At 41.7% G+C, this 25057-nt stretch overlaps 1 protein-coding gene across 5 annotated transcripts in view; it reads left to right on the top strand.

Moving 5' to 3' along the window:
- The window catches only part of zeb2b (zinc finger E-box binding homeobox 2b), a 98430-nt gene extending 76147 nt beyond the window's left edge, over positions 1–22283 (top strand). The window contains exons 4-10 of one of the 5 annotated variants that reach the window (XM_049570149.1): positions 1082–1150; positions 5130–5318; positions 7402–7616; positions 10471–10579; positions 11953–13964; positions 18154–18334; positions 20113–22283. In XM_049570149.1, the coding sequence (XP_049426106.1) occupies positions 1082–1150; positions 5130–5318; positions 7402–7616; positions 10471–10579; positions 11953–13964; positions 18154–18334; positions 20113–20684 (3347 nt within the window). In that variant the 3' untranslated portion in view covers positions 20685–22283. The remainder of the gene's footprint in view (positions 1–1081; positions 1151–5129; positions 5319–7401; positions 7617–10470; positions 10580–11952; positions 13965–18153; positions 18335–20112) is intronic. The other 4 variants (XM_049570151.1, XM_049570148.1, XM_049570150.1 and 1 more) reach the window with 4 other exon arrangements.
- Positions 22284–25057: the final 2774 nt, after the last annotated feature.

Genomic DNA, 25057 nt, shown 5'->3' with positions numbered 1-25057 from the left:
GGAAGGTGGATGGTTCAAACAAACCCCAGACTTTCACTCAGGAGCCTGGTGTCCACTTCCTGTACGAAAGTAGAGCCAAACCGTGATGTTTTTCTCTACACCGAACCACGTGCCTTTGTTGACGTCTCGGCTTTGGTTGCAACGTCTTGGAACAACAACACCAGACACAAGAGGATACCCAGGCTGTAATATGTAGGCAAAGTGGTGACATGTGACGAACGTGTCGGGACAACAGGTCTAAGTTAAGCAGAATTAAGTATAAGGTGCAGTTGTCCTCATACGAGGACGCAGGGTCACAGGAGGTTAAAGGCGGCGAGCTCTGTGGTTCCCAACCTGGGGCTGGCACCAAATGCCGCCCGTTTCATTGGGCCTCCATCTAACATACTTCACCAGAGAACATTAATTCTTTGTCTCCACCCACCTGAGGTTTACCCCAACCAATGAGTTTATTTCTGCCTCCAGAGCGGCTCTACCCCTGAGAAATGTTTGTGCAACTAAAACTCTTAATTTGTGGTTAAGGCTTGTATTCTTTTTAGTTGGTAGCGAGGCACTAACTCTCTGCTTGGGGTTGTGGCAAATCAAAAAAATGTGTGCGCTCACAATGCTCCCGAGCAGCTCTGGAGAAAAAGCATCCAGCAAATGACATATGATAAAAAAAAAAAAAATAAAAAAAAAACAAGCGTGATCCTGCATGCAGAGGATTGCAGCGGCGTCACAGCCAGGGAGTAATAAGCTCAGCCTGCGTGTTGGCTGGAGCTCTATGATTGCTCAGGTGGATGTGCGCCGTGTTGTATTTAATCGCTCTGTTTGGCGATTGAAGCTTCCTTCGCCTCCCCCACCGCTTGTTGTCATGTTAAAGGTAAATAAGTCACTGTCTGGCCCAGATGATAGCATTCATTAAGCATGCCGAACAAAGCCGCGGCGCGCTGCGATGCACAGCGGTGCCTTTATTGCTTTCTCCATACCTTCCTCTTAAAGGCCTCATTGTCAGCGTTTGTTGGTTTGCACGGTGCACAGAGGTACTCACCCCTCCCTCTCTCTCCCCCGTACCCCCTTTCCTCTGCTTTCTGTTTCTGTGCAGATGAAATAAAAGATGATTTTGACACCCTGGGGCCTGACGCCACTTTGCAGGCAGTTGGAAACGGTACAGGTGAGTCAACTGAAGATGTGTTTCTTGGAGTTGTTGTGCGCCGTCTGTCCCCGTGCCACGCTTTAACACACTCTGTCCCAATCTCTCCGGCTTGTGACCTCTCAAAACGAAGCAATGTCTGCTTGCAACATCTCGTCACGGGTTGCTCAAGCCTACAGTTTTAAGAGAGGAAAGTTAAACGTGTGTGTGTGTGTATTTATAAGTTCTGTTGAGTCATGCTGGACGTTTCTGACACAGAATGCCAGAAACCTTAAAAACATGGTGTTTCCCTACCTTCAAAGCAGCCTGGCAGTCCAACAGCGTAATAAATATTTAAATATGTTGCATCCAAATTCATGCTTATTAAAGAATCAATCATTTTCTGAGGCACAAATCCAAACACAAACAACCTTTGCTGTTCTAAGCGAGCCTCAGCGTCCCGTTCCCCACTCCTGGTGGAACCGAACCCTACCCGCCATTTTTCATTAAGCCACCAAAGCTGATTTGCAGCCACACACCCCTCCCTTCCATGATATCATCCTGGCCACCCTGACAATTGGCCCTGGACGCTGTTATGGTAAACCAAACTCACCCCACAGAACGCCACGCAGCCCTGCCTCAAAACCCTCCCTTCAGCTTTAATTACTATTACTTTCTGCTCCTCGTGGTGTTTTCTTCTTCTTCTCCTTACACTTCTCTCCCTCCCTCGCTGTTCTGAAGATTCAAGCACGGCAAATGTTTTCCATTTTGACTGCTTAAAGGAGTTTTTTGGAAACAATACTGTGGCACCGCTGTGGAAGCTTCCCGCCACTAGATCACATGTGATTTCGTTTAGAGACATGAGCAGTTTGATCACGTCCCGGTGCCAAAGCACACTTTGATCCAGGTGATTTCCTCCTGCACTGGAGCAAAAGTTGGTTGTTTCTCCTTAAAGAAACATCTTACATTTGGAGTTTTCATCCAGAAACACAGAAAGCCAACGAGAAGAATAAGTGTTCATTTAATTCGGCTAAATGATGGAGACGCCTGGTAGGGTGCAGAGACTGAAACATACGTAGGTGTAATTTTCGGGGGGGATGCAGGGGGCAAGTTCCCTTCAGTATTTACATGAAAATAGCAGAGGACTTTTATTTTGACAAAGTTTATGACATTTCTACCATAAAATGATGCAGAAAGGGCAAAAATTGGGGCATAAAAATCACCATAATGTAGGAAATTAGTGTTTGATGCTCAAAAATCTTCTTGCAGATGACTCCTAATCCCTTCCTTTTAATATGGGTTCCCCTAATTGAAACATTAAAGTAGGCAAAAGACAAAATTTACGACGTTTCTGCCACGAAATTACGGTGAAAAGGCAGAAATTGGTGCATAGAAATTTACCAGAATGTAGGAAATTAAATGTTTGATGCTCAGAATTTTCTTGTGGACGACCCCCAAACCTCCTTTTAATATATGTCTATTGAAAAGAGACATAAAGTAGTCGAGAAATTTTATTTTGACAAAATTTACGACATTTCTACCATAAAATTACGGTAAAAAAAGGCAGAAACTGGTGCATGAAAATTTACCGTAATGTAGGAAATTAAGTGTTTGAAGCTCAAGAATTTTCTTGTGGAGGACCCCCAACCTCTCCCCTCTTTTAATATGTGTCCCACCTCCCCAGTAAACACATGAAAGTAGCAGAGGACTTTTACTTTGATAAAGTTTACGAGATTTTGACCATAAAATGATAGTAAAGTGGCAGAAATTGCTGCACAGAAATTTACCGTAATGTAGGAAATTAAGTGTTTGATACTCAAAATTTTCTTGTGGAGGACACCCACCCCCCTTTAAATATGCGTTCCCTCAATAAAAACATTAAAGTAGCACAGGAGCTTTGTTTTGACAAAACTGATAATGTTTATACCAAACAAATTATGCAAAAAAAAGCGTATAAAAATCAGAATGCAGGAAGTTGTTTATCACTCAAAAACTTGCAGAGGACCCCTAACCCACATTTTAATATGGTTTTAGGTTTTATTTTGACAAAATGTGTATTATTTCTACCATAAAATTATGTAGAAAAGTCACAAATCGGTTAATAAAAATCATTGAAATGCAGGAAATTAAGTGTTTGATGCATAAAACATTTTCTTGCAGTGGACACCCACCCTCCTTTAAATATGTGCCCCTCCAATAAAAACAGTAAAGTAGCATTAGACTTTTATTTTGACAAAATTTATGACATTTCTGCCACAAAATGATGCAGAAAAGGCACAGATTAGTGCATAAAAATCAACAGAATGCAGGAAATGAAGTGTCTGATACTCAAAAATTTTCTTGCAGAAGACATCCCCCCCTCCCCAATAAAAAATGAAAGTCGCAAGTAACTTTTATTTTGACAAATTATGCAACATTCCTACCGTAAACTGATGCAGACAGACACAAATTGGTTAATAAAAATCACCAGGATGCAGAAATGTAAGTGCTTAATACGCGAAAATGTTCTTGCGTAAACTCCCAAAACCCTCCTTTTTTGTGTGTGTGCTCCAACAATAAAAATATGAAAGTAGCCCAGGGCTTTTATTTTGACAAATTATGTCATATTAACATTTCTATCATAAAGTGTTGCAGAAAAGGCACAAATCAGAGCAGGAAAGTAAGTGTTTGAGGCTCAGAGCACTCCCAAACCCCTTCATTCAGTATGTAGCCCCTCCATGTTGAAACGAATCGTACACCTTTGGAAAGTTAAAGTAAACATCTCATCACCCTGAAGGTTTTTAGGTTTGGATCCAGAAACTGATTGCACCAAGCTTCATCAGTCCATCTTTAAAACACCATTATCACAACATTCAGTCTCTCACAATTATCTTAGCGCTCCTCAGACGCCACGAAGAATCACCTAATGAGAACGCCGTATATTGTGCGATCACAGTTATCAAAAGTGATCCATTGGCACCGATGACATTTCGGTGCCATTTTTGACAACCAAATATCCACTACCTTGACCTTTCGCAAATTGGACCGCAAAGTCATCACGGGCGAACAAATCGCTCTTTAAACCTCACCTTGGCTCACGGTCTAAAAGCCTAATTAACAGGGGATGAAGTCTGATGAGACGTCACTCGCGTTTTGGTTCGACATCGCCAAACAGCCTGCAGAATTTCTTCAGGTTGTAAACAGTGTGTGTGTGTGTGTGTGTGTGTGTGAATGTGTGTGTTTTGAAAGTCGGCCATCCCCTTGACTAATGAAGGCTGCTGATTTCTTTTAGCTCCGGTTTGTTTTTGGAGGCAGCTATCTCCACACTGCAGCTTAAGAGTTTCCCTGAAGAGAAGGGACTGGGAAATAATTTGAGAAAACGCATTGTGTGGCCTCAGCACTTTGGCTGGCTTAAGATACATTCTGCTCAGCTATGGCAAAGCATGTCTCTTTTTTTTTTTTTTTTTTTTTTCTGCGCTGGTTTGTGGTTTGGCCCCGGTAATCTGTTCAACACAGAATCAACAAAAGCCACAGTCTCTTGATTGACCTTATATGTGAAAGTCGATACAAAGAAACGTGGCTCTGGTGCTGATTAAGCCAGGCTTGTGTATGTATGCATAATACGTGTGTGAGTGTGTTTCCCGTTTTTATTTTACAGTCCCAAACTCAGAATCTGATTTTATGTCACGAGTAAATTGGGTCAGTGAAGTTTTTTTACACGTTGCTCCTCCGCAGCTCATGGTAGCGCGTTTATCTCCGACTTTTGGCCGGATTAAGTTACAATTCTTATTTTAGCCGGCATGGCGTGACAAGCAAACCCAGTAATTTAGATGTATTCTCCCCAAAGCACGGCTGTAATGTTTTAGGGTGGCTGTCCTCATCGCATTTCCACCAAGATGTTCCCAATATCCTCCTGTAAGACATTTCTCAGGGGAAGAAATGAATCCAATTTATTCCTCCCCCTCTCTTTCTCTCTCTCTGCATCGGCCTCCTCCTTCACTGACTCTTCCTTTTCTCTCTCCCCCTTCCTCCCCTTTTCCAGTCAAGAGCGTTGATTGCACTTCAGAGTTCGAGGACTTCTTCTCCAAGCGGAAGCTGGACGACAGCGACAGTCACGTGGTGAGCATCGCCGAGTACCTGCAGAGGGGCGACACCGCTATCATCTACCCAGAGGCCCCGGAGGAGCTGTCCCGCCTGGGTACGCCGGAGGCCACCGGTCCAGAGGAGAACGGTACGAATCCTCCATCATTTCAGAGACATTAAAGATAAGCCAGGGAGCAAAAAGAAAGAGCAGTATGTATCTAAAGCATAGACTGTTTGTGGACTCACATTTTGAAGCCATGAATTTGGCATTTTGGCTGCCACCATCTTGGATTACTGGAGACAGAAGTGACCAAATTTGGACAAAAGGGTGGATCTCATAGTCTGTCACTCAAAGTGCCCGCAACCTTAATTTTGCGTAACTTTAAGCCTCGATAAAATGTAAACCTGTGAGTTCACCCTCTGCACAATTGTCACAAACATTTAAATTAGCTATAACGACCAGAACTGGTTTTGTGCCAGGCTGTAAACATGTTTGTTCCTTCTGTAAAGTTGAACCTTTAAACATGGGGGTCTATGGGGCTTGAGTCACTTCTGGAGCCAGCCTCTAGTGGCCATTAGAGAAACTGCAGATGTTGGTGCTTCCATGTTAGCTTCGATTTTAGAGGTTATGTCTTGATTTAAAGTTAGCTAACATTTGCTAGCATTAGCTACTCATGCTAGACTTTGCTGTAGCAGCAAAACTGAAAAACATGCTTAAAAAATTTTAATTTAAGTTTTTTCATTCTTGTTTAAATGTAAATCCAACGTATTGTTAGCAAAGATAAATTAGCCCATTCATAAAACCTATTTAATTTACAGTACGCAACATTAATGATAGGCTAACTGCTAGCAGTGAATCCTTGTGCTATCATGTGAGCTAGCTAACGCTAAACGTCTGCGTGGCACCTTTTTTTTCTCACATACTGGCTAATTAGCGGTATTATTATTCCAAGTATACAGATGTTAGCTAACATTTGCTAGCATTAGCTACTCATGCTAGGCTTTCCTGTAGCAGCAAAGCTTATGAATTAGTCACAAAATCTTGCTTTAAAAAGATTTATATTAAGTTTCTTCATTTTTATTTAAATGTAAATCCAGTGTATTATTCGCAAAGATAAATTAGCCCATTCATAAAACCTATTTAATTTACTGTACGCAACATTAATGATAGGCTAACTGCTACCAATGAATCCTTGTGCAATCATGTGAGCTAGCTAACGCTAAACGTCTGTGCGGCACCTTTATTTCTCACATATTAGCCATTTCGCTGTGTTATTATTCTTTTATTTATGGACATTCTTGTGGGCCATAACGAATTGTTTTCTAACTTCTCAAGCTAGCGTCTCTGACGCACCGTTTACCCTAGAAACCACCAGTGAAAGTGCAGCTAGGGGGTGAGGCTAACACAGCGAGCGATGCTACAACGGCCGCTAACAGCTACATGCAAGCAAAACAAGGAATATATGTGGACTAAGGGAAAAACATTGACGACAGCTGCTTTATAGCGTTTGAAAATTATTTAAGCTACTGAAAATGTTTGGCAGCACATTGACACCAGTGTTGATTGATTTTAAAACGAGTCTTAGACACTTGCGGCCTCCTCTTGTCGCTCGACTGTTGCAGTAGCAGAACATGCTTGCTCAGCTCACCCCCCCTCACACCAGCAAAGGTTAAAAAAAAAAAAAAGAAAGGAAAGGAGTCTGGACAGAGCAGCAGCTCTTCCCGCTGACACAACCGGGCAGCTGTTGGTCCCACAGATTCACCGGATGCCTTGGTGTTTACCTACAGTCTTAAGCAACAGCTGGGCAGGGGCTTGAAATCAGATAGCGCACCTCTGAAGCTCCCCGGAATGGGCTCATGATTCATGCTGCAGACATGACGAACGTGTGAGTGGGAATGGCATTATAAAGTGTTTCAAGAAATTAGGTGTGTGTCAGCGGGTTTGTCCACTTGTGTTTGTGTACGTACATGTGTGTGTCGAGGAAAGCGAGACGTATGTGAGAGTGTGTGTGTCTGTGAGGAGCCGGGAGGAGGTCGTAGTGCAGCGGATGCCAGCCTGACACTGTGGCTCTCATGTGGAGCAGATTGCAGAGATAACTCCCATACCACTCTGGGCAGCCCGCCCGTTAGCTGCCATTGATTCGCTGACCTTTTGGCCCGCTTTCCCTTCCCCTTCCCCTTCCCCTTCCTCCCCCCCTCCCCTCCTCCTCCTCCCGCTGTCTCCCGTGCAGACCTGCCACCTGGAACGCCAGATGCCTTCGCCCAACTGTTGACCTGCCCCTACTGCGACCGGGGCTACAAGCGTTTGACATCGCTGAAGGAGCACATCAAGTACCGCCATGAGAAGAACGAGGAGAACTTCGCCTGCCCCCTGTGCAACTACACGTTTGCTTACCGCACTCAGCTTGAGCGGCATATGGCCACACACAAGCCTGCGAGGGATCAGGTTAGGGGGATTTTAATTTTTTCTTCATCCTTCACTTCACTCTTTCTCCACCTCCTCCTCCTCCTCCTCCTTCGTCCCCTGTTTCATTTGACTTCTAATGTGCTCTGATCCCTCGGAGAAGAGAGATCATTTTTTCTGATTGGCAATCATTATTAATTTTTCATGGCATTTTGAAGATGCAGATCCTTTAATGGTAATAACTTTAATTGAGGCCCTAAATGGTTTTTTGATGGCCCTCCCTGATATAATTTTCCAGTCTCGTGTTCACGATCGAATGATTGTGTGAATTTCCAATTTGGAAATTTTTATCAGCTCCTTAACTTCACTTCACTCCTGGCTTTTAATGTTCTTCTGGTGCAGCCCGCAGTCGTAGCACTCCATCAAACCGACCCCTCCCCCTACTTCTAATTTCATGCACTGCATAAACATCTGTGTATACTTGAATTTTCTCGAGCGATTTATATCCTATACGTCTGAAATATAATGTGAATCTGCTGGCAGTTAGCATGAATCACCTTAAAGTCCTGCGAGGTGAAAACGCATCCCGCGGTCACGGGCGTTTAACTCGCTTGTCAGCTTTAAGTTGAAGATGTGGGGCGAGATAGATTGTGGCGAGAGAGAAAAAACAGTTTTTTTGCACGTTGGGGGATAATTATAACTTCTCAGTGAACTAAAATTGGAGCAGTAAATTTAAAAGTAGATGGAGTCGGTATTTGGTTAAAAAATGCGACGGATTGAAGAGCGTGAGTTAATATTTGAAACGAAACAGGTCTGAGTTTGTGATTTACTGCACATACACACTGAAATGTAGCATTTATAAAGTATTGTTGCACGCTACATGCTAATTTTTGAAGCCTGCAGAGCAAAAAAAGAGCCAAAATTCAACTTCCTCCACCAGAAAAAGCCCTGTAACGTCCAGTAGAATCACAGATGATATCACGGCACTCTGCGGTGTTCAGTCCCAGGTCGTGGGTGTTGTGTTGTGCTCTCTGAAGCGAGAATGACAGGCTCAGACTGTGGCTGATTTGATCAGATGTCAGCAGCCAGCACTTTCACCTGATCTACCAGCTGGGTGTAAACGTGAACAGATGGGCCGGCCGAGTGAGCCGCTGTCCCAATCCTCATATTACAATGCTGTTGCTGCTCCCCTCCAGAGTCGAGTCAATGGCAGAGGGCTCCTATTCAGGCGCCGCAGGTCCTTCCACAAAGCCGGTTATCTTGATTTGTAAATTAGCTGGATTGTTTAAGTGGTAATCCTCCAGATGAGACTCGAGTCTCGGTGCTGCTCTGTAGGTGGCGCTCTGTTTGATGTGTGCATTCAAGACCTAAAAAAAAGGTAACACCACTTCCTCTTCGGCGTGTTCATGAGACACATGTATTCATGTGAAAATGTACATTTGGCAATTAGCGGCAAACTCAGGAGGAGCAGTCAGATTAACATAAAGAATAATGTCCTGATAGGTAAACATGTGCTCTGCTGTTCTGTCTCGTATGTTTACAAGCCTTAATACTCCTCCTCCTCTTAACCAATTAGCTGAAATATGACTAATTAGAGGTTATACATATGCAAACATCCAGTCAGGCCCCCGCCCACAAGCAGGAGTAGCAGCAGCGGCGGCGGCGGCGGCGGCGTTCACACCGACACGAGCCATGAACGAGAGATGGAGCATTCTGCCGGTGCCATTCACAATTAAGAGCGCAGAGCAATTGTGTCTTATTAGCAGTGGTGGCGAGACTAAACTTTACCGGGCAGGGGTCCTCAGGGGGGAAGTAAGGGGATGGCGGCGGCGATGGTGGTGGTGGAGGGGGGGGCGGAGGCAGCGAAGCAGCTGTTGCTGTTTGTTTATGCAACTCAGCAACATACGAGCGGTGGGGTCCCTCTCCGGCGCTTGGCGGGGCCCCCGACTCTCCCTGCTTGATCTTTGAAGGTTGGGGCTGTTTGAACAATTCCTCCCAGTCCTCCCAGTGTCCTGCGCGCCACCATCTGTCTCCCCAGGAATGTGGGTAGAGTCAGCACACACCCCAGCATTTGTCAAGGCTGAACTGGGAGGAGGGAGTGTTCTTCCCCCTAGCGAGCTCACAGAATATGTGTCCTGTTTTGTTTTTTTTATTTACTAACCGTTTAACGTCCTCTTGGAATTAATTGTTGCGAGAGTGACGAGCCAGGTTTGCACATGCGGCGTTGTTGCCGTCGCCGGGTATTACATTTTGACTTCTTTTCTTTTCAGAGAACAGGCCGGTGTTTGAATTGCAAATCTGATGCATTGCAACTGATGTTTACCTTTGAACAGCGAATCAAGGCCGGGCCTATACGCTGTGTTCTGTATCCTACGATTATTAAAGACACGTTCAAGGTTTTTAGAAAAAGAGCTAATTACTGTAAGGCATTTGAAAGGAGTACAAAGTGTAATTCAGATGGTGTGAATACAGGTATGCAGGGTGAAAGAGCCCGCAGATGATTCTGAATACCTTTCAGACTGATTAGGCCCAAATTAATGAAAAGTAGATCAGATCGGCGCTTCTAATGAAGGGGAAACGCTCTAAAAAGACTCTTTCATTGATTCTATTTTCTGGGCTGCCAAATTCTAAAGGCATGCCTCCTTTGGCTGAGGAGCCAGGAAATTAAAAGGTATGTGATTCTCTCTGTTATCACCGCCGCCGCTGCCTGTAGTCGCTCGACGAGAGGTGGGAGTAGAAAGCCAAGATGCTCCGCTGGCGACAGGAGCCGCTTTGGCTTGTTGCTTGTTGTCATGCCGACCGATTGTGATTATTTACTGAACTCTCACCCCCACGATGTTTGTGCATTTTCTTCTCAACGCGCATCCCTCTCTTTTTCTCTTCCTCCCTCCCGCAGCACCAACTGCTCAACCAAGCGGCCGGCAACCGCAAGTTCAAATGCACCGAGTGTGGCAAGGCCTTCAAATACAAGCACCATCTGAAGGAACACCTCCGGATTCATAGCGGTGAGTCGCGGGAGGAATGCCGCCCTGCCTTTTTGAATATTCATAAGCATGATTTAAGAACGCCATGAATGTGCAGAAATTCCTTTTGGTTTATTTTGGACCCTCCCTGCTGTTGATGGACACTGAACTCTGCTGTGTTAAGAATCAGCGCCGGTGCCAAGTACAATATTTGCTTAGAAATGCGTATGTGTGTGAAGCATATCAGCAAAATTCATTACAGTTATTAGCTTATTTGTCAGGAACAATGCCCATCGAAGAGGCCGAGTTGGCTCTGAAGGCTTTTTCTGATTGCTTAATTTTGTCCTCCAAACTTTTATTGTATTTTCAGTAAATTTCTGGCAATTTGATACTGCACTGCAACTTTCCTGCATTCCTTTTATATTAATTTATCTGATTCGTTTTACTTCATTCTCTTTTTTTATGTATTAATACCTCCCTGTATCTATGTAAAACACTTTGAATTGCAAGTAATATTTGTAATATTTTGCAAAACCTTAAACCCTCTGGGTGGGAGATCGTTCTTTGCATGATCCTGTTTAAATCAATCTAAAAAAGGAACCATAACACAGCTGAAAGCAAAGGCCTCTGCCTTCTTCATCATGTCATTACCTCACGTTACCTTACCCTGCGTGTGGTGCAAATGTAGTATTTGGCCATACTTATGTGGGCATTTTCACGGGATTTTCCCCACAATAGCTGCGGGAGGACGTTGTTCGCATAATCCTGTTTTATATTCCTCTAAAATAAAAATCATAACAGCTAGAGCAATTATTCTTTTTGCAGCAGAAAGCTAAGGCCTCTGTCTTCCACGTCATCATGCTGCACGCTTGTAATGATATGTGGTGCAAAGCCACGCAAGAACGTGCACACGCACCAGAGGAATGAACAATGAATGTACCTCAACGCCTTTGCGCTTTGCTCATAAAAATGAGCATATCTGGAAAAACTAATTAATGTACATACTTCAAATAACGTCTGGAGTGTTAAGAAATATTTTATTTATGTTTCTACATTTTAAAATATTTTGGATCCATAAGTTTAGTGTGTTTATTTTCGAAAATCTGATGGAAAAAACATGTCAGATTGTCCTAATTTCGTAATTTCTTTCAAATTCCTTCAAATTAGAGTAACAAACAATTTCAGTACTTTAATCAATTCTTATAGTTTATTGACTTCCATAACCTTTTAGCTCAGCTTGTACAGAGTTTAGGGATACAAAGCACATGAAGATACTCCAAGAAATGAGGTCACAATAAACAAAAATATCAATGTAGGCACTGTTCGCAATAGATAAACGGCATGAAACAAGCTTCTACTTTGATGATATTATTCATGTCAGCCATTTTACAATCATTTTTGTTTGTTTGTTTCAGGTGAAAAACCGTACGAGTGCCCCAACTGCAAGAAGCGTTTCTCCCACTCGGGCTCCTACAGCTCCCACATCAGCAGCAAAAAGTGCATCGGCCTGATCGCTGTCAACGGCAGGATGCGCAGCAACATGAAGACAGGCTCCTCCCCGACCTCCGCCTCCTCCTCGCCCACCAACTCCGCCATCACCCAGCTGCGGCAGAAGCTGGAGAACGGCAAGCCGCTTGGCCTCCCCGAACACAACAACCACTTGAGCATCAAGACGGAGCCGCTGGACTTCAACGACTACAAGCTGATGATGGCGTCTCACGGATTCGGCGCTCCCGGGCCGTTCATGAACGGAGGCATGGGAGGGAACAGCCCGCTGGGGGTCCACCACAACTCGACGGCCCAGAGCCCCTTGCAGCACCTCGGGATGGCCGGGCTCGAGTCGCAGCTCCTGTGCTACCCGGGCCCGCTGGCGAACAACCTGAGCGAGGTGCAGAAGGTTCTCCAGATCGTGGACAACACTGTGTGCAGGCAGAAAATGGACTGCAAGCCCGAGGAGCTCTCCAAGCTCAAGGCCTACATGAAGGAGCTGGGGTCCCAGGTGGAAGAGCAGAAACAGGTGCTGACTTCGACGGGGAGTCAGGTCGGTCTTCCACTTGTCAATCACAACGGCGCCACCAAAAGCATCATTGACTACACGTTAGAAAAAGTGAACGAAGCCAAAGCCTGCCTCCAGAGCTTGACAACAGACTCAAAGAGACAGATTAGCAATATCAAACGAGAGAAATCCAACCACATGCTTGAAGGAGGTGTCGAGGAGAAGGTGCAGGAAAATAACATGTTTACACCTTATGCTTGCCAATATTGCAAAGAAACCTTCACCGGGCCAATACCTTTGCATCAGCATGAACGCTACCTGTGTAAAATGAACGAGGAGATCAAAGCCGTGCTGCAGCCCAGTGAGAATTTGATGCCCAACAAACCAGGGATATTCATGGAGAAGAACACCCACTTATCCTCCTCCATGTTGTCTGAGAAGGGACTCACTGGGCCCCTTAACCCTTACAGGGACCACATGTCTGTGCTGAAGGCATATTTTGCCATGAACATGGAGCCCAACTCGGAGGAGCTGCTCAAGATTTCCATAGCGGTCGGCCTTCCTCAGGAATTCGTCAAGGAGTGGTTCGAGCAGCGGAAGATGTACCAGTACGGCACCAACAGAACCCCACCACTAGAGCACAGGAACAACATGGATATGGTTGTCGGAACAAATAACCACCACACTCCACCAAAAGACTCTATGGCAGCTAGGTCACCTGTGTCTCTAATGAAACCTACTGACCCCATCACGTCCCCCTCCATAGCAGAGCTCCATAACAACGTAAACAACTGTGACAACCCGCTCAGACATTTGAAAAACCACCAGTACGGCAACAGCGCCAAACCCACAGGTGAAAAGTTGGACCACTCCCGCAGCAACACCCCCTCCCCGCTAAATCTGTCCTCCACATCTTCCAAAAACTCTCACAGCAGCTCCTACACTCCAAACAGCTTGACTTCAGAAGACCTGCAGGCTGAGCCGCTGGACCTCTCTCTGCCGAGACTAATGAAGGAACCCAAGCATGCACTGACTGTCAAAAGCAGACCGAAAGTCAACAGCATTACCATTGACCATAACAGCATCCCCTCTCCTCGAGAGCACTTCGAAGAGCCTTTGAACTTGGCCTATCTCAAGAAGGAATTCTCAGGCTCTACCAACAACGGAAACCTTGAAAAAAGCACTAGCCCCATCTTCGGCATTAACCCGTTCGCTGCCAAACCCCTGTACACGTCACTTCCACCTCAGAGCGCTTTCCCACCTGCCACATTCATGCCCCCGATGCAGGCCAGCATACCGGGTCTTAGGCCCTACCCGGGCATGGATCAAATGGGCTTCCTACCACACATGGCCTACACTTACGCAGCAGGGGCAGCTACCTTTGCCGAGATGCAGCAGAGGAGAAAGTACCAGCGGAAACCAGGTTTCCAGGTAAATAAGCCACCTGTGGTTTTTGCAAAAGCCCCAGGCTCACTCAGACTCCCTAAAATGATCTGAACTCATTTCTGTACTAATTAAAACCGACTTCAGAGTCAGGAGAGTTAAACGCTCACCTGAGGTGGAGTGAGCTGGCAGAGGAGATGGAGATAAACATCTGTGGCACGACCCCCGGGGTGGGCAGAAGTGAAGTGTAGTTAGTGGTGTCATGGAGAAGACGGGGCATTTTAGAGTTTCGAGTTTCTAGTTAATGAACCTTTTTGGTGATTGATCAGTCATTTTAGACCTTATCTGGCAAAGAAGACAAATATTCGACTTTCTGATTTATAAATCGAGGTACTTTCTGACAAACAATTATTTCACAATGCTTTCTGCTGATTAGTAATCATTAGTTGGAATCCAGTATGTATTTTTTGCAGCTGTCTAGCCTAGATTTCAATCTCAACCCTGAATATCTGCACGTTTTAATTCAAAAAGCTCCGATTTACGCATAAAAGAACACACTGGCGCAAAACATCAAACAGCATCAGGTTCAAATAAATAACAGGAACGATATTGGCCCTAAAATCTCATCTCAATAAAGCCGTAATTGTTACCACTCTCCACTGTAAATTCTCCCCTCTGCTGTGTGTGGAATACATTAATGCTCCTGACTCCAGTCCTCCTCCAGCGCTGGCCTGAACTCAGATATTTTGTTATTAAATATGGGTGAAAGGCCTTTGTAAAAATGACAAAGGTGAGCCCCGGAGCTGTGCACTTCTCCGAAATTTCCCATCGCAACTTTGCTGCATTTTAAAGAGAGCCACAGCCAAAATGAGCTCCTACATGTGGATTAATAATGCACAGTCTCCATGTTCATTACCACTGAATGCTGAAGGCTGTTTAACATAGAGGGAACCATTTTGATGAAAAAAAGTATTAATAATGTTTCCTATTCTAAGTTATTAAATTAGATTTTAAAAATACAGCTACGGGCGTTTAGTTCAAATTGATTGCAGAGTGATAGTGGTCCCTTCTTAAAACACAGTGCAGAGCTGTCCTCACATTATCACACACACACACACACACACACACATGCTCATTGAAGGAAGCTTTGCTGGCTCAATATTGGCCATTAAGGTGCACCTTCAGATTTTAATCATTATATGAGTTTGCAATTTCAAGAATGGCTCACTCTGCCGCCTCTAATGTTGTAATATTGTTCATGTTTGAGACTAATCTTCATCATAAAAGAGAATTTTTAAAGGGAATCTGCAGAATTAACACTCCTGTACAAAATGAGACCACACTGAATACACCATTACGGCGGAGTTTCATAATGGGGAGCATGTCAGTTATAGATGGGCGATATTACGGCGGAGCTGAAAGTTTTATAAGAAATCAACGCTGGTATGTGCTGGTAATTAAAAATGCATGAGAACATGAAGCATAGTGTGATTGTTTGGGAGGAACGCTTCAGTTTACTGCTTTATCCAAGAACACAGGAGGTGATTTCTTTAAACATTAAGTGGCTTTTATTGAGATTAACACAACATTTGCACACTTATGCGTCATATAATTGCATATAATGACGTACATTCATAAAATACTTTGTCGTTTTTTAAATAATTTAAAGTATTAAACTGATACAGAATCGAATCGTGACATTTTTCTGTAACAGTATAAGTATATATTTTTTAATTGTATAAACTATCAATATTAAGCTTTTGGTCACCTACTACAATCATGAAATAAATTCCTTTTTCTGTCCACTACATATATTTTGCTGCAATAAAAATAACTGAAATGAGATTGAAAATTTTGAACTCATAATAATAATTTGATAAAATCAGGGCATCCAGTGATTCCCGCCACTTTTAAACTGCTTTTTTGTGTGGTTTTGTGTTGCTAATGATTAGCATCAAGCAAATGACCACAGATATCTTTCTGCTGACCTTGTCTACAAATTATCTTACTGTGTATAGAAGTTATGTCAAAAGATAAAGCTTTCTATACTTAATCATGCAAGAAATGACTGAAAAACGTAATGTACTTTCTACTGCAAGCTAGATTAAGCTAACACCAAAGATAAAGTGGGTAAATTTTGTTGCTAAGCAGCTTTTCTTTTTGTTGAACATCCCTATAATGTCATATTAAGAGATTAGATAGTTTTCTAGAGTTCATATACTAAAAAAATGTACTAAAAATGTGAAGTAATTTAACGTAGCTTCTACATCATGCTAGAGTGTTGCTTAAGTGAGTAAATGTTGTCGCTAATAGCAACTTTTTTTCTTGTTGAACTTGTCTACAGTTGACATTATTGTGTATAGAAGTCATGTTGAGAAATTACAAAGCTTTCTGGAGTTAATCAAATAAGAAACGTGCTATACACTTCTACATCAAAGCTAGCTAAAGCTTGAGCCAAAGCTAAAGTAGCTAAATTTTGTGCAAACTACAGCTTTTCTTCTTGTTATACTTGTTTACAAACCACATTATTGTATGTAGAAGTTATACTGAGAGTTGATATAGCTTTCTAGAGTTAATAACTAAGATTTGAACTTAAATTGCAAAAGAATTTAAGATATGCTTCTACGCAAGCTAGTTTAAGCTAAAGCTAAATCGAAAATAACTAAATTTTGTCGCTAATTGCAGCTTTTCTTCTTGTTAAACTTAATGTTTACAGAACACTTAAAGAATATTGGGCTTTCTAGAGTTAATAAACTAAGAAAATGACCGAAATTGTAAAGAAATTTAACCTATACTTACACTCAAGCTAGCTCAAGCCAAAAAAGTTAAGCTAACGTAACTAAATTGTAGCTTTTCTTTTTGTTGAAGTTATTTACAACCTTACTGTATATGGAAGTCATTTTTAGAGATTATGTAGCTTCCTTGACTTAATTAACTGAGAAATGTACAAAAATTGGAAAGAAATTTAACATGTGCTTACACTGAAGCTAGCTCAAGCTAAAGTAACTACATTTTGTCGCTAACCGCAGCTTTTCTTCCTGTTGAACTTATTTACAAAAGAACCTTACTGTTTATAATGGTCATTTTTAGAGATTATTGAGCTTTCTAGAGTTAATAAACTAATAAATGTGTTAAAATTGTAAGGAAATTTAACATACACTTACACTCAAGCTAGCTCAAGCCAAAAAGTTAAACTAACATAACTAAATTTTGTCACAAATTGCAGCTATTCTTTTTGTTGAACTTGTTTACAAACGACCTTACTGTATATATAAGTCATTTTTAGAGGTTATGTAGCTTCCTGGAGTTAATAAACCAAGAAATGTACAAAAATTGTAAAGAAATTTAACACATACACACTTAAGCTAGCTCAAGATAAAGCTAAAGTAACTACATTTTGTTGCTAACCGCAGCTTTTCTTCCTGTTGAACTTATTTACAAAAGAACGTTACTGTATATAATTGTCATTTTTACAGATTATTGAGCTTCCTGGAGTTAATTAACTAAGAAATGTATAAAAATTGTAAAGAAATTTAACATATGATTACACACATGCTAGGCTAAGCTAAAGCTAAAGTAAGTAGATTTTGTTGCTAACCACAGCTTTTCTTCCCGTTGAACTTATTTACAAAAAAAACATTACTGTATCTAATTGTCATTTTTAGATATTATTGAGCTTTCTAGAGTTAGTAAACTAATAAATGTGCTAAAATTGTAAAGAAAATTAACATATGACTACACACATACTAGATTAAGCTAAAACTAAAGCTAACGTGACTACATTTTGTCGCTAACCCCAGCTTTTCTTCTTCTGAAATTGTCTATTAATGACCTTACTGTATTTTGAAGTTATTTTTAGAGATTATTTAGCTTCCTGGAGTAAATTAAGTGAGAAATGTACTAAAATTATAAACAAATTTAACATATGCTAACACTCAGGCTAGCTCAAGCTAAAACTTAAGGTAACATAACTAATTTTGTAGCTGATTCCAGCTTTTCTTCTTTTGGAATTGTCTATAAATGACCTTACTGTATATAGAAGTCAATTTTATAGTTAATAAACTAAGAAATGTACTAAAAATGTAACATATGATTGAACATCAAGCTAGCTCAAGCTAACACTAAAGCTAAAGTAAGTGAATTAAACATTTAATAAATGCACTGCAGCCCTTTGTCATGCACCCAATTCATTATAATTTCTTGTTTTCTCTTTTTTATTTTCTCTCTGATTGTCAAGGGGGACCTGCTCGACGGTACACCAGATTACATGTCAGGGCTGGACGACATGACAGACCCCGACTCCTGTCTGTCGCGGAAGAAGATTAAGAAGACCGAAAGTGGTATGTACGCGTGTGACTTGTGCGACAAAACATTCCAGAAGAGCAGTTCCCTTCTAAGACACAAATATGAACACACAGGTATATACTGTTCTAGACCCTTATTTTAAACCCCATTGCTTTTTTTTATGTTTTAAATGTTTGTGTTTCCGAATCCTCTCAGTATGAATATATATATTTTATGTTACCCCCCCTTTTTCTCCTTCTTTCCCTCTCTGTTTGACCCTTAAGTTGTATATGTAAACCGACACCTAACTTGCTTCTTCATTGACAGGATGCCAACGATTGAGTAGATCTCAGACGAGAAAGTTTGACTTTGTGACGTGTTTGAAGCTTTGTGTGTTCTTCTCTAAAATATCCATGTGAGATTGTTCCTTAAACGTGTAATGTGTAATTAATGCAGGTAGGCAAGCACAGGGAGCTATCTTTTCAAGTCATTGTACTCTTTATTTTCCAATCATATCCTGCTGTATTAACCATTTTGCTATCTTAAAAGACACACATCAATTCACCTAGATATATAAAGCCGGCAAAAGGCCCCTAATGCCTTTATCGGCCCCATTATTGGCGATAGATCACATCAGCGGAGTAGTGCTCAGAAGCTTCAGAGCGCTGATAACAAGTCTTTCATTATAGTTATTATACAGAGATCCTCTTTCACTAGGTTGCATCATTTATTTTATCCGCTATCTGTAGCAGAGCGCTCGGTGCTTTATGCAGCCTTCATGTTATCTGGTCGGACATAAAAGGGAGGGAGGGTGCACCGTCAGAACAGTGCGATGAACTCTTTTAAAAAAAAAAAAAAAAAAAGGGGGTGCGTTATCTGCACAACGCCCCTGCATCTCCGAGCGCGACGCTTTCATGTTCGCGTCGCTGTGTGTTGTTTTTAACAATATTACGAGGCTCTGAAGTGCAGTTGAACCGGCCAGATGTTGGACAGAAGTGCAGTTTGAAAGCCTGTTGGCTGGTGGGCTCCGGTGTCAGAGGGGAGTCATGTGATTTGTGCGAGGCAGGCAGCCATATTTCCACACGTGCTGAGCAGCAGTGAGTGGGGAAGAAGGAGCCAGAGTCAGATGTTTGGAAAGTTAGGAGTGGGAGTTTTTTTTAGGCACAAACGCAGGTAACTTTGAAAGCAACCCTGAGTGAAGAAGCTCGTTTAAGTTTTGGAGTGCAGCAGCAGCAGCAGCCGTGTGGCCACATTACAAGCCGGAGGACATTTATTTAGCCAGACAGTTTATGGCCCCGTGTCATAAAACTATCTCACCCTGCCCTTGTGGCCAGCTTGGGTTTCTCATTTCTGCCTTGGCATCCGAAGCGTCCCGTCACATTTGGTAGACAGAGGAGCCCCAGCCCAAAACCTAATGGAGGGCCAGGCGTCACCATGAACTTGAATTGTGTTTGGAGATAAGCAGGGCAACCCCTCGGAGCCTCCCCCCTCTCCTCCCCCCACCAGCAGCACATCTCGGATTTGTTTACTCCTTTGTCGCGCCTTCTGTTTGTTTGCTTTGCAGTAGTTTATTTATGTTGCATTCATCAGCGTGGCACGCAGGCCTAAAATAAGTAGTTGTGGTTGAGTTTCTCCATGCTTTAACCACGGGAGGGAATTTCCATAATGTAGGCCCATGAATGCGAGCGCACTTTCTCATCGCGCTCGCAATTTGAATAAACAAATAGCCCTAAGTCGTAAGTCAAAGTTGGATTTAATGCTCCGTGATGTCATTTTACTCCATGCCATCCAATTCATCAGAGTTTTTCCTCAACGTTTTTTGCTTTCCTCTGACTTGTGTGATTTGTTGTAGCAGCAGGACAGAGCGAGGCAGGCCACTCACGTCCCCGCTCTGTGTTTTGTGTCTCCGCAGGCAAGAGGCCGCACCAGTGCCAGATCTGCAAGAAAGCCTTCAAACACAAACACCATCTCATCGAGCACTCCAGACTGCACTCGGGGGAGAAGCCTTACCAGTGCGACAAGTGCGGGAAGAGGTTCTCCCACTCGGGCTCCTACTCGCAGCACATGAACCACCGCTACTCCTACTGCAAGAGGGAGGCCGAGGAGCGGGAGGCGGCCGAGCGGGAGGCCCGCGAGAAGGGCCACCTGGAGCCCACGGAGCTGCTCATGAGCCGGGCGTACTTGCAGGGCATGACTCCTCAGGGTTACCCGGAGCTGGCGGAGCGCGAGGCCATCCTGAGGCACGACGCCGTGAACGGAGGGATCAGAGAGGGAAGGAAGGAAGTGGACGGAACGTACGCGAAGATCGGACGGAGGGACGACGAGTTTGAGGAGGAGGAGGAGGAGAGCAAGAGCATGGACACGGACCCGGACACGTTGAGGGACGAGGAGGAGAACGGAGAGCACTCGATGGACGATAGCTCGCTGGACGGCAAAACGGAAACCAAATCGGATCACGAGGACACGATGGAGGATGGCATGTAATCGGCGATGACAACGGCGGCGGCGTTTCAAAAGCTTCCCATCTTAAGAGTTTTAAGTTTCTCTCTTTCGGTTCAGTATTCTTACCTGCTCGGTTTAAAACACCGTGTTTTAAGCCGTACGTGCACGTGCCTGAAGCTTCCGGGAAGCTTTCTTTGACAGACTCCTCGGGTGGAGGGGAGGGGGAGGGGGGGGTGAAGATGTCTGCCGAACAAGACATGGACTCAAAAATCAATCTGGAGGAGGCGTCGAGGGAAGGGAGGCATGGGTTTGTGAAATAAGCTGCATTATGCAAACCGAACAATGAATAAATGAATACATTTCAAAAAATGTACAGTACTAAGGCCTAAAAATATGTGTGGTGCTAACCTCCTCAAATAAACCCCCTGTGTTCCATAGTATTTATAGCACAACTAGTGACTTGTACAAATTGCACTCCGCTTCTATAATCATGAACAAAAATAATAAAAAGTATTGCCTATGTATATATTTATACAGTGTTGGAAAAAGAGCAGTAGTGTCTGCACTACAGTCCTTCGATATTACCTTTGTTATCACCTACCTACCTACCTACCTACCTACGGTGTTGTCTTTAGTTTTGCCATGTTGCCCGGCCACAAACATCTCCAGCCACACTATTTTAGGCCTCTTCTTGAATCAAATGAAGGAATTTAAACAAAAAAGACTGTATGAAGGATGACGTTTCAAAGAGACCTTCGTTTTAAGGGAAAATACAGTTTATGGACAGATGGTATGGGGGAAAAAAATGAAGGACGAAGCCTTTGTAAGGTGTTTTTTGATAAGAAAAAAGAAGCCTTATATGCAAACCTTTTAACCTGTGTGTTTTCTGCAAGTGCCACCCTCGTATTGTGTAAAAGGAAGGTTACTTTTGTTCACCAGCTTCAGTATTATGAAATGGTTCACCGTTGTTCTTTGAAGCATCCGTGTCAGTATTAAGACTTATAGGCAGCAGTTCCTTAGTTTACATTATGTTGTGCAATGTTTTCTCAGTTTCTTTATTTTTTTCTTTTTAACTTTGTCAGTATTACACCAAACATTTTTTTTTCTGAAAACAACAAATTGCATTCGTTTTATTTGTAGGTTTTAAAAAAAAAAAAAAAACATTATTTATGTGGCCCATTTTATATTTCCTAATTTTATTTATTTCATACTGTTGTGTACAGTACTATAGTTCTTCAATATATAGATATATTTTAGTAAAAAGGAACATGGTGTCGATCATAGGGGCAAATTTTACGTAAAGAGAGCATTTATTGTGTTTTGAAACATTGTGAAATGCGAAGTTTAATCTTATTTTATTTTATTTCCTTTATTTTCCAGTTACTGGAAAATTCCAAATTTGGGAACTTTTATACAATTGTGAAAACACTGTATTTTCGACTGAAAAAATTCCACTTTCTTCATCTTTGTTTCTTTTTTTAAGCTAAAAAAAATGAAGAGGGACTGTTAAATACTATGTATGATATCATGACTGAAGAAGAATCTTTCCTGAAATGTCTTTGTAAAAGTATTATTGAATTCTTAATTTGTAATTTCTCTTGAAAATGACCCTGCTCGAATAAAAGTAGCCAAATTACAGAGTACCAAACCCTCAGCGCTTCATGTTTATTCACAGAGAACAAACAGTGAGGTTTGCTTGGCAGCGCCGCGGCCCGAGTCACGAGGAGAAGTGGGAATCTTTCTTTTCTCATATACAGAAACCGCTGTGGATGAAGTCTTCTCATTATTATGTTAATTACATTCACTTTCAATTCACGCATCAAAGTGAGCTGACCCCGGCCCTGCTGCTCATTACGTCTCGTTTAGGTGAAGCCAAACATATATTCCACATCTCTCCACCTGTGTTTCTGCTACGCTTTATAGCCAGTCGCACCACCACCATGTATAACCACAAATATTTAATATGTATTTCTTATTTCCAGCATTAAAAGAGCAACACCTGATCGCTTTAACAAGTTTTACACTGCAGTTAATACTGCATGGTGTCATCAAGAACCAAATGTGTAAATCCGCCACTGAAAATCCCCAAAATGTGTAGTTTACTTCTCTTATCCAGTTGTTTAAGGAAATATATATAAATATCTCACACTTTTTTGAAGGTTTATGTTTTAATATCTTGTGTGTGAATCCGCCGCTGAAAATAGTCCCCCCAAAAATGCTTAATTTCTTTCTGTTATAGGTGTTTCTGCTAAAAACTACAGTAGCCAGCTGTTGAAGGATTTATCAGAGCCCGTTCTATAAAAATGAAACTATTATCTGTGTCACTGTCTGAACATTTATTCTTTAGTAGTTTGCGTGTTATTCCACCGCTGAAAATAGTCCCCAACAAATGCGCAGTGTCCTGTTTTAGCTGTTTTTGTGAAAAACTACAGTAGCCAGGGAAATTACACTAATTAGAATAAAATATGTTAAATATTGGACACTTTTTTGAAGGTTTATGATTTAGTATTTTGTGTGTCAATCCGCCACTGAAAATAGTCCCCCCAAAAAATGTTTAATTCCCTCCTGGTATAGTTGTTTTTGCTAAAAACTACAGTAGCCAGCTTTTTAATAGAATTACATGGCCTGTTTTAAAACCAAAATATGATGAATATCTCACACTTGTTTTAAGGTTTATGATTCAGTATTTTGTGTGTTAATCCGCTGCTGAAAATAGTCCCCCAAAAAATTCACAGTGTCCTCTTGTTTTAGTTGTTTTTGCAGTGTCCCACTGTTTTAGGAAATTACAGAGCCTGTCTTAAAACCAAAATATGATAAATATCGGACACTTTTCTTAAGATTTCTGATTTAGTATTTTGTGTGTTAATCCGCCACCTAAAATAGTCCCCCCAGAAATGTTTAATTTCCTCCTGGTATAGTTGTTTTTGCTCAAAACTACAGTAGCCAGCTTTTTAATAGAATTACATGGCTTGTTTTAAAACCAAAATATGATAAATATCTCACACTTGTTTTAAGGTTTATGATTTAGTATTTTGTGTGTTAATCCGCCACTGAAAATAGTCCCCCCAAAAATTGTTTAATTTCCTCTTGTTATAGTTGCTTTAGCTAAAAACTACAGTAGCCAGCTGTTTAATAGAATTACATGGCTTGTTTTAAAAGTGAAATATGCTACATATCTGATGCTTGTTTTAAGATTTATGATATAGTATTTAGTGTGTAAATCCGCCGCTGAAAATAGTCCCCAACAAAATTCACAGTGTCCCCCTTGCTCTAGTTGTTTTTACTCAAAACTACAGTAGCCAGCTGTTTAAGGAAATTACAGAGCCTGTTTTAAAACCAAAATATGATAAATATCTGACACTTTTTTGAAGATTGATGATTCAGTATTTTGTGTGTCAATCCGCCATTGCAAATAGTCCCCCAAAAAATGTTTAATTTCCTCCTGTTGTCATTGTTTTTGCTAAAAACTACAGTAGCCAGCTGTTTGAGCAAATTATTAAGCCTGTTTTGAAAATGAAATATGAAATATATCTGTGACACTTTTTGAAGATTCATGTTTTAGTATTTTGTGTGTTAATCCGCCACTGACAATAGTCCCCCCAAAAATGCTTAATTTCCTCCTGGTATAGTTCTTTTTTGCGAGATCGCATTTTTTGAATTTTCATATTTTTATTTGACTTGTTGATGAGAGAAACATACAGAAAAACCTGATCCCTCCACACAGACCATCCTGCCACCTTAAATACAGACTAGAGCACCAAATGTGTGTTAATCCGCCACTGAAAATAGTCCCCCAAAAATACCTAATATCCTCCTGTTTTAGTTGTTTAAGCAAAAAACTACAGTAGCCAGCTGTTTAATAGAATTACACGGCCTGTTTGGAAAATGAAATATGATAAGTATCACACGTTTCTGAAGGCTTATGATTTGTGTGTTGATCCGCCACTGAAAATACTATTTTATACCCAAATACCCAAAATGCTTTATATCCTTTTAGTGTGGCCATCTGTTTAAGGAATTACAGATCCTGTTTTATAAAAATGAAGCTAAATTTGAACACTTTTTGAAGATGTATTTGATTAGTATTTTGTGTGTTCATCCACCACTGAAAATAGTCCCCGACAAATTAAGAGTTCCCTCCTCTTGTAGAAGTTCTAGCTAAAAACTACAGTAGCCAGGTGTGTGAGGAAATTACAGAGCCTGATTTAAAAACTAAATTACATATCTGTGACACTTGTTTAAAGATTTATGTTTTAGTATTTTGATTTTTGACGATATGAAAAACAGAAGCATATGTCAGCTTTGTTTTTTTAAATATTCAGGTGAACAAAAAAGTAATTTAAAGAGTTTCGTCCCTCCAATACTTTATGTGACAACACTGTTTCCTGATTTTTATGAGTGGAAATATCTCTTTA

The sequence above is a fragment of the Epinephelus fuscoguttatus genome, linkage group LG24, assembly GCF_011397635.1.
Source record: "Epinephelus fuscoguttatus linkage group LG24, E.fuscoguttatus.final_Chr_v1".
Classification (NCBI taxonomy): Eukaryota; Metazoa; Chordata; class Actinopteri; order Perciformes; family Serranidae; genus Epinephelus; species Epinephelus fuscoguttatus.
Note: the sequence above shows the minus strand (reverse complement) of the source record. Positions and strands in the feature narration are given on the sequence as shown.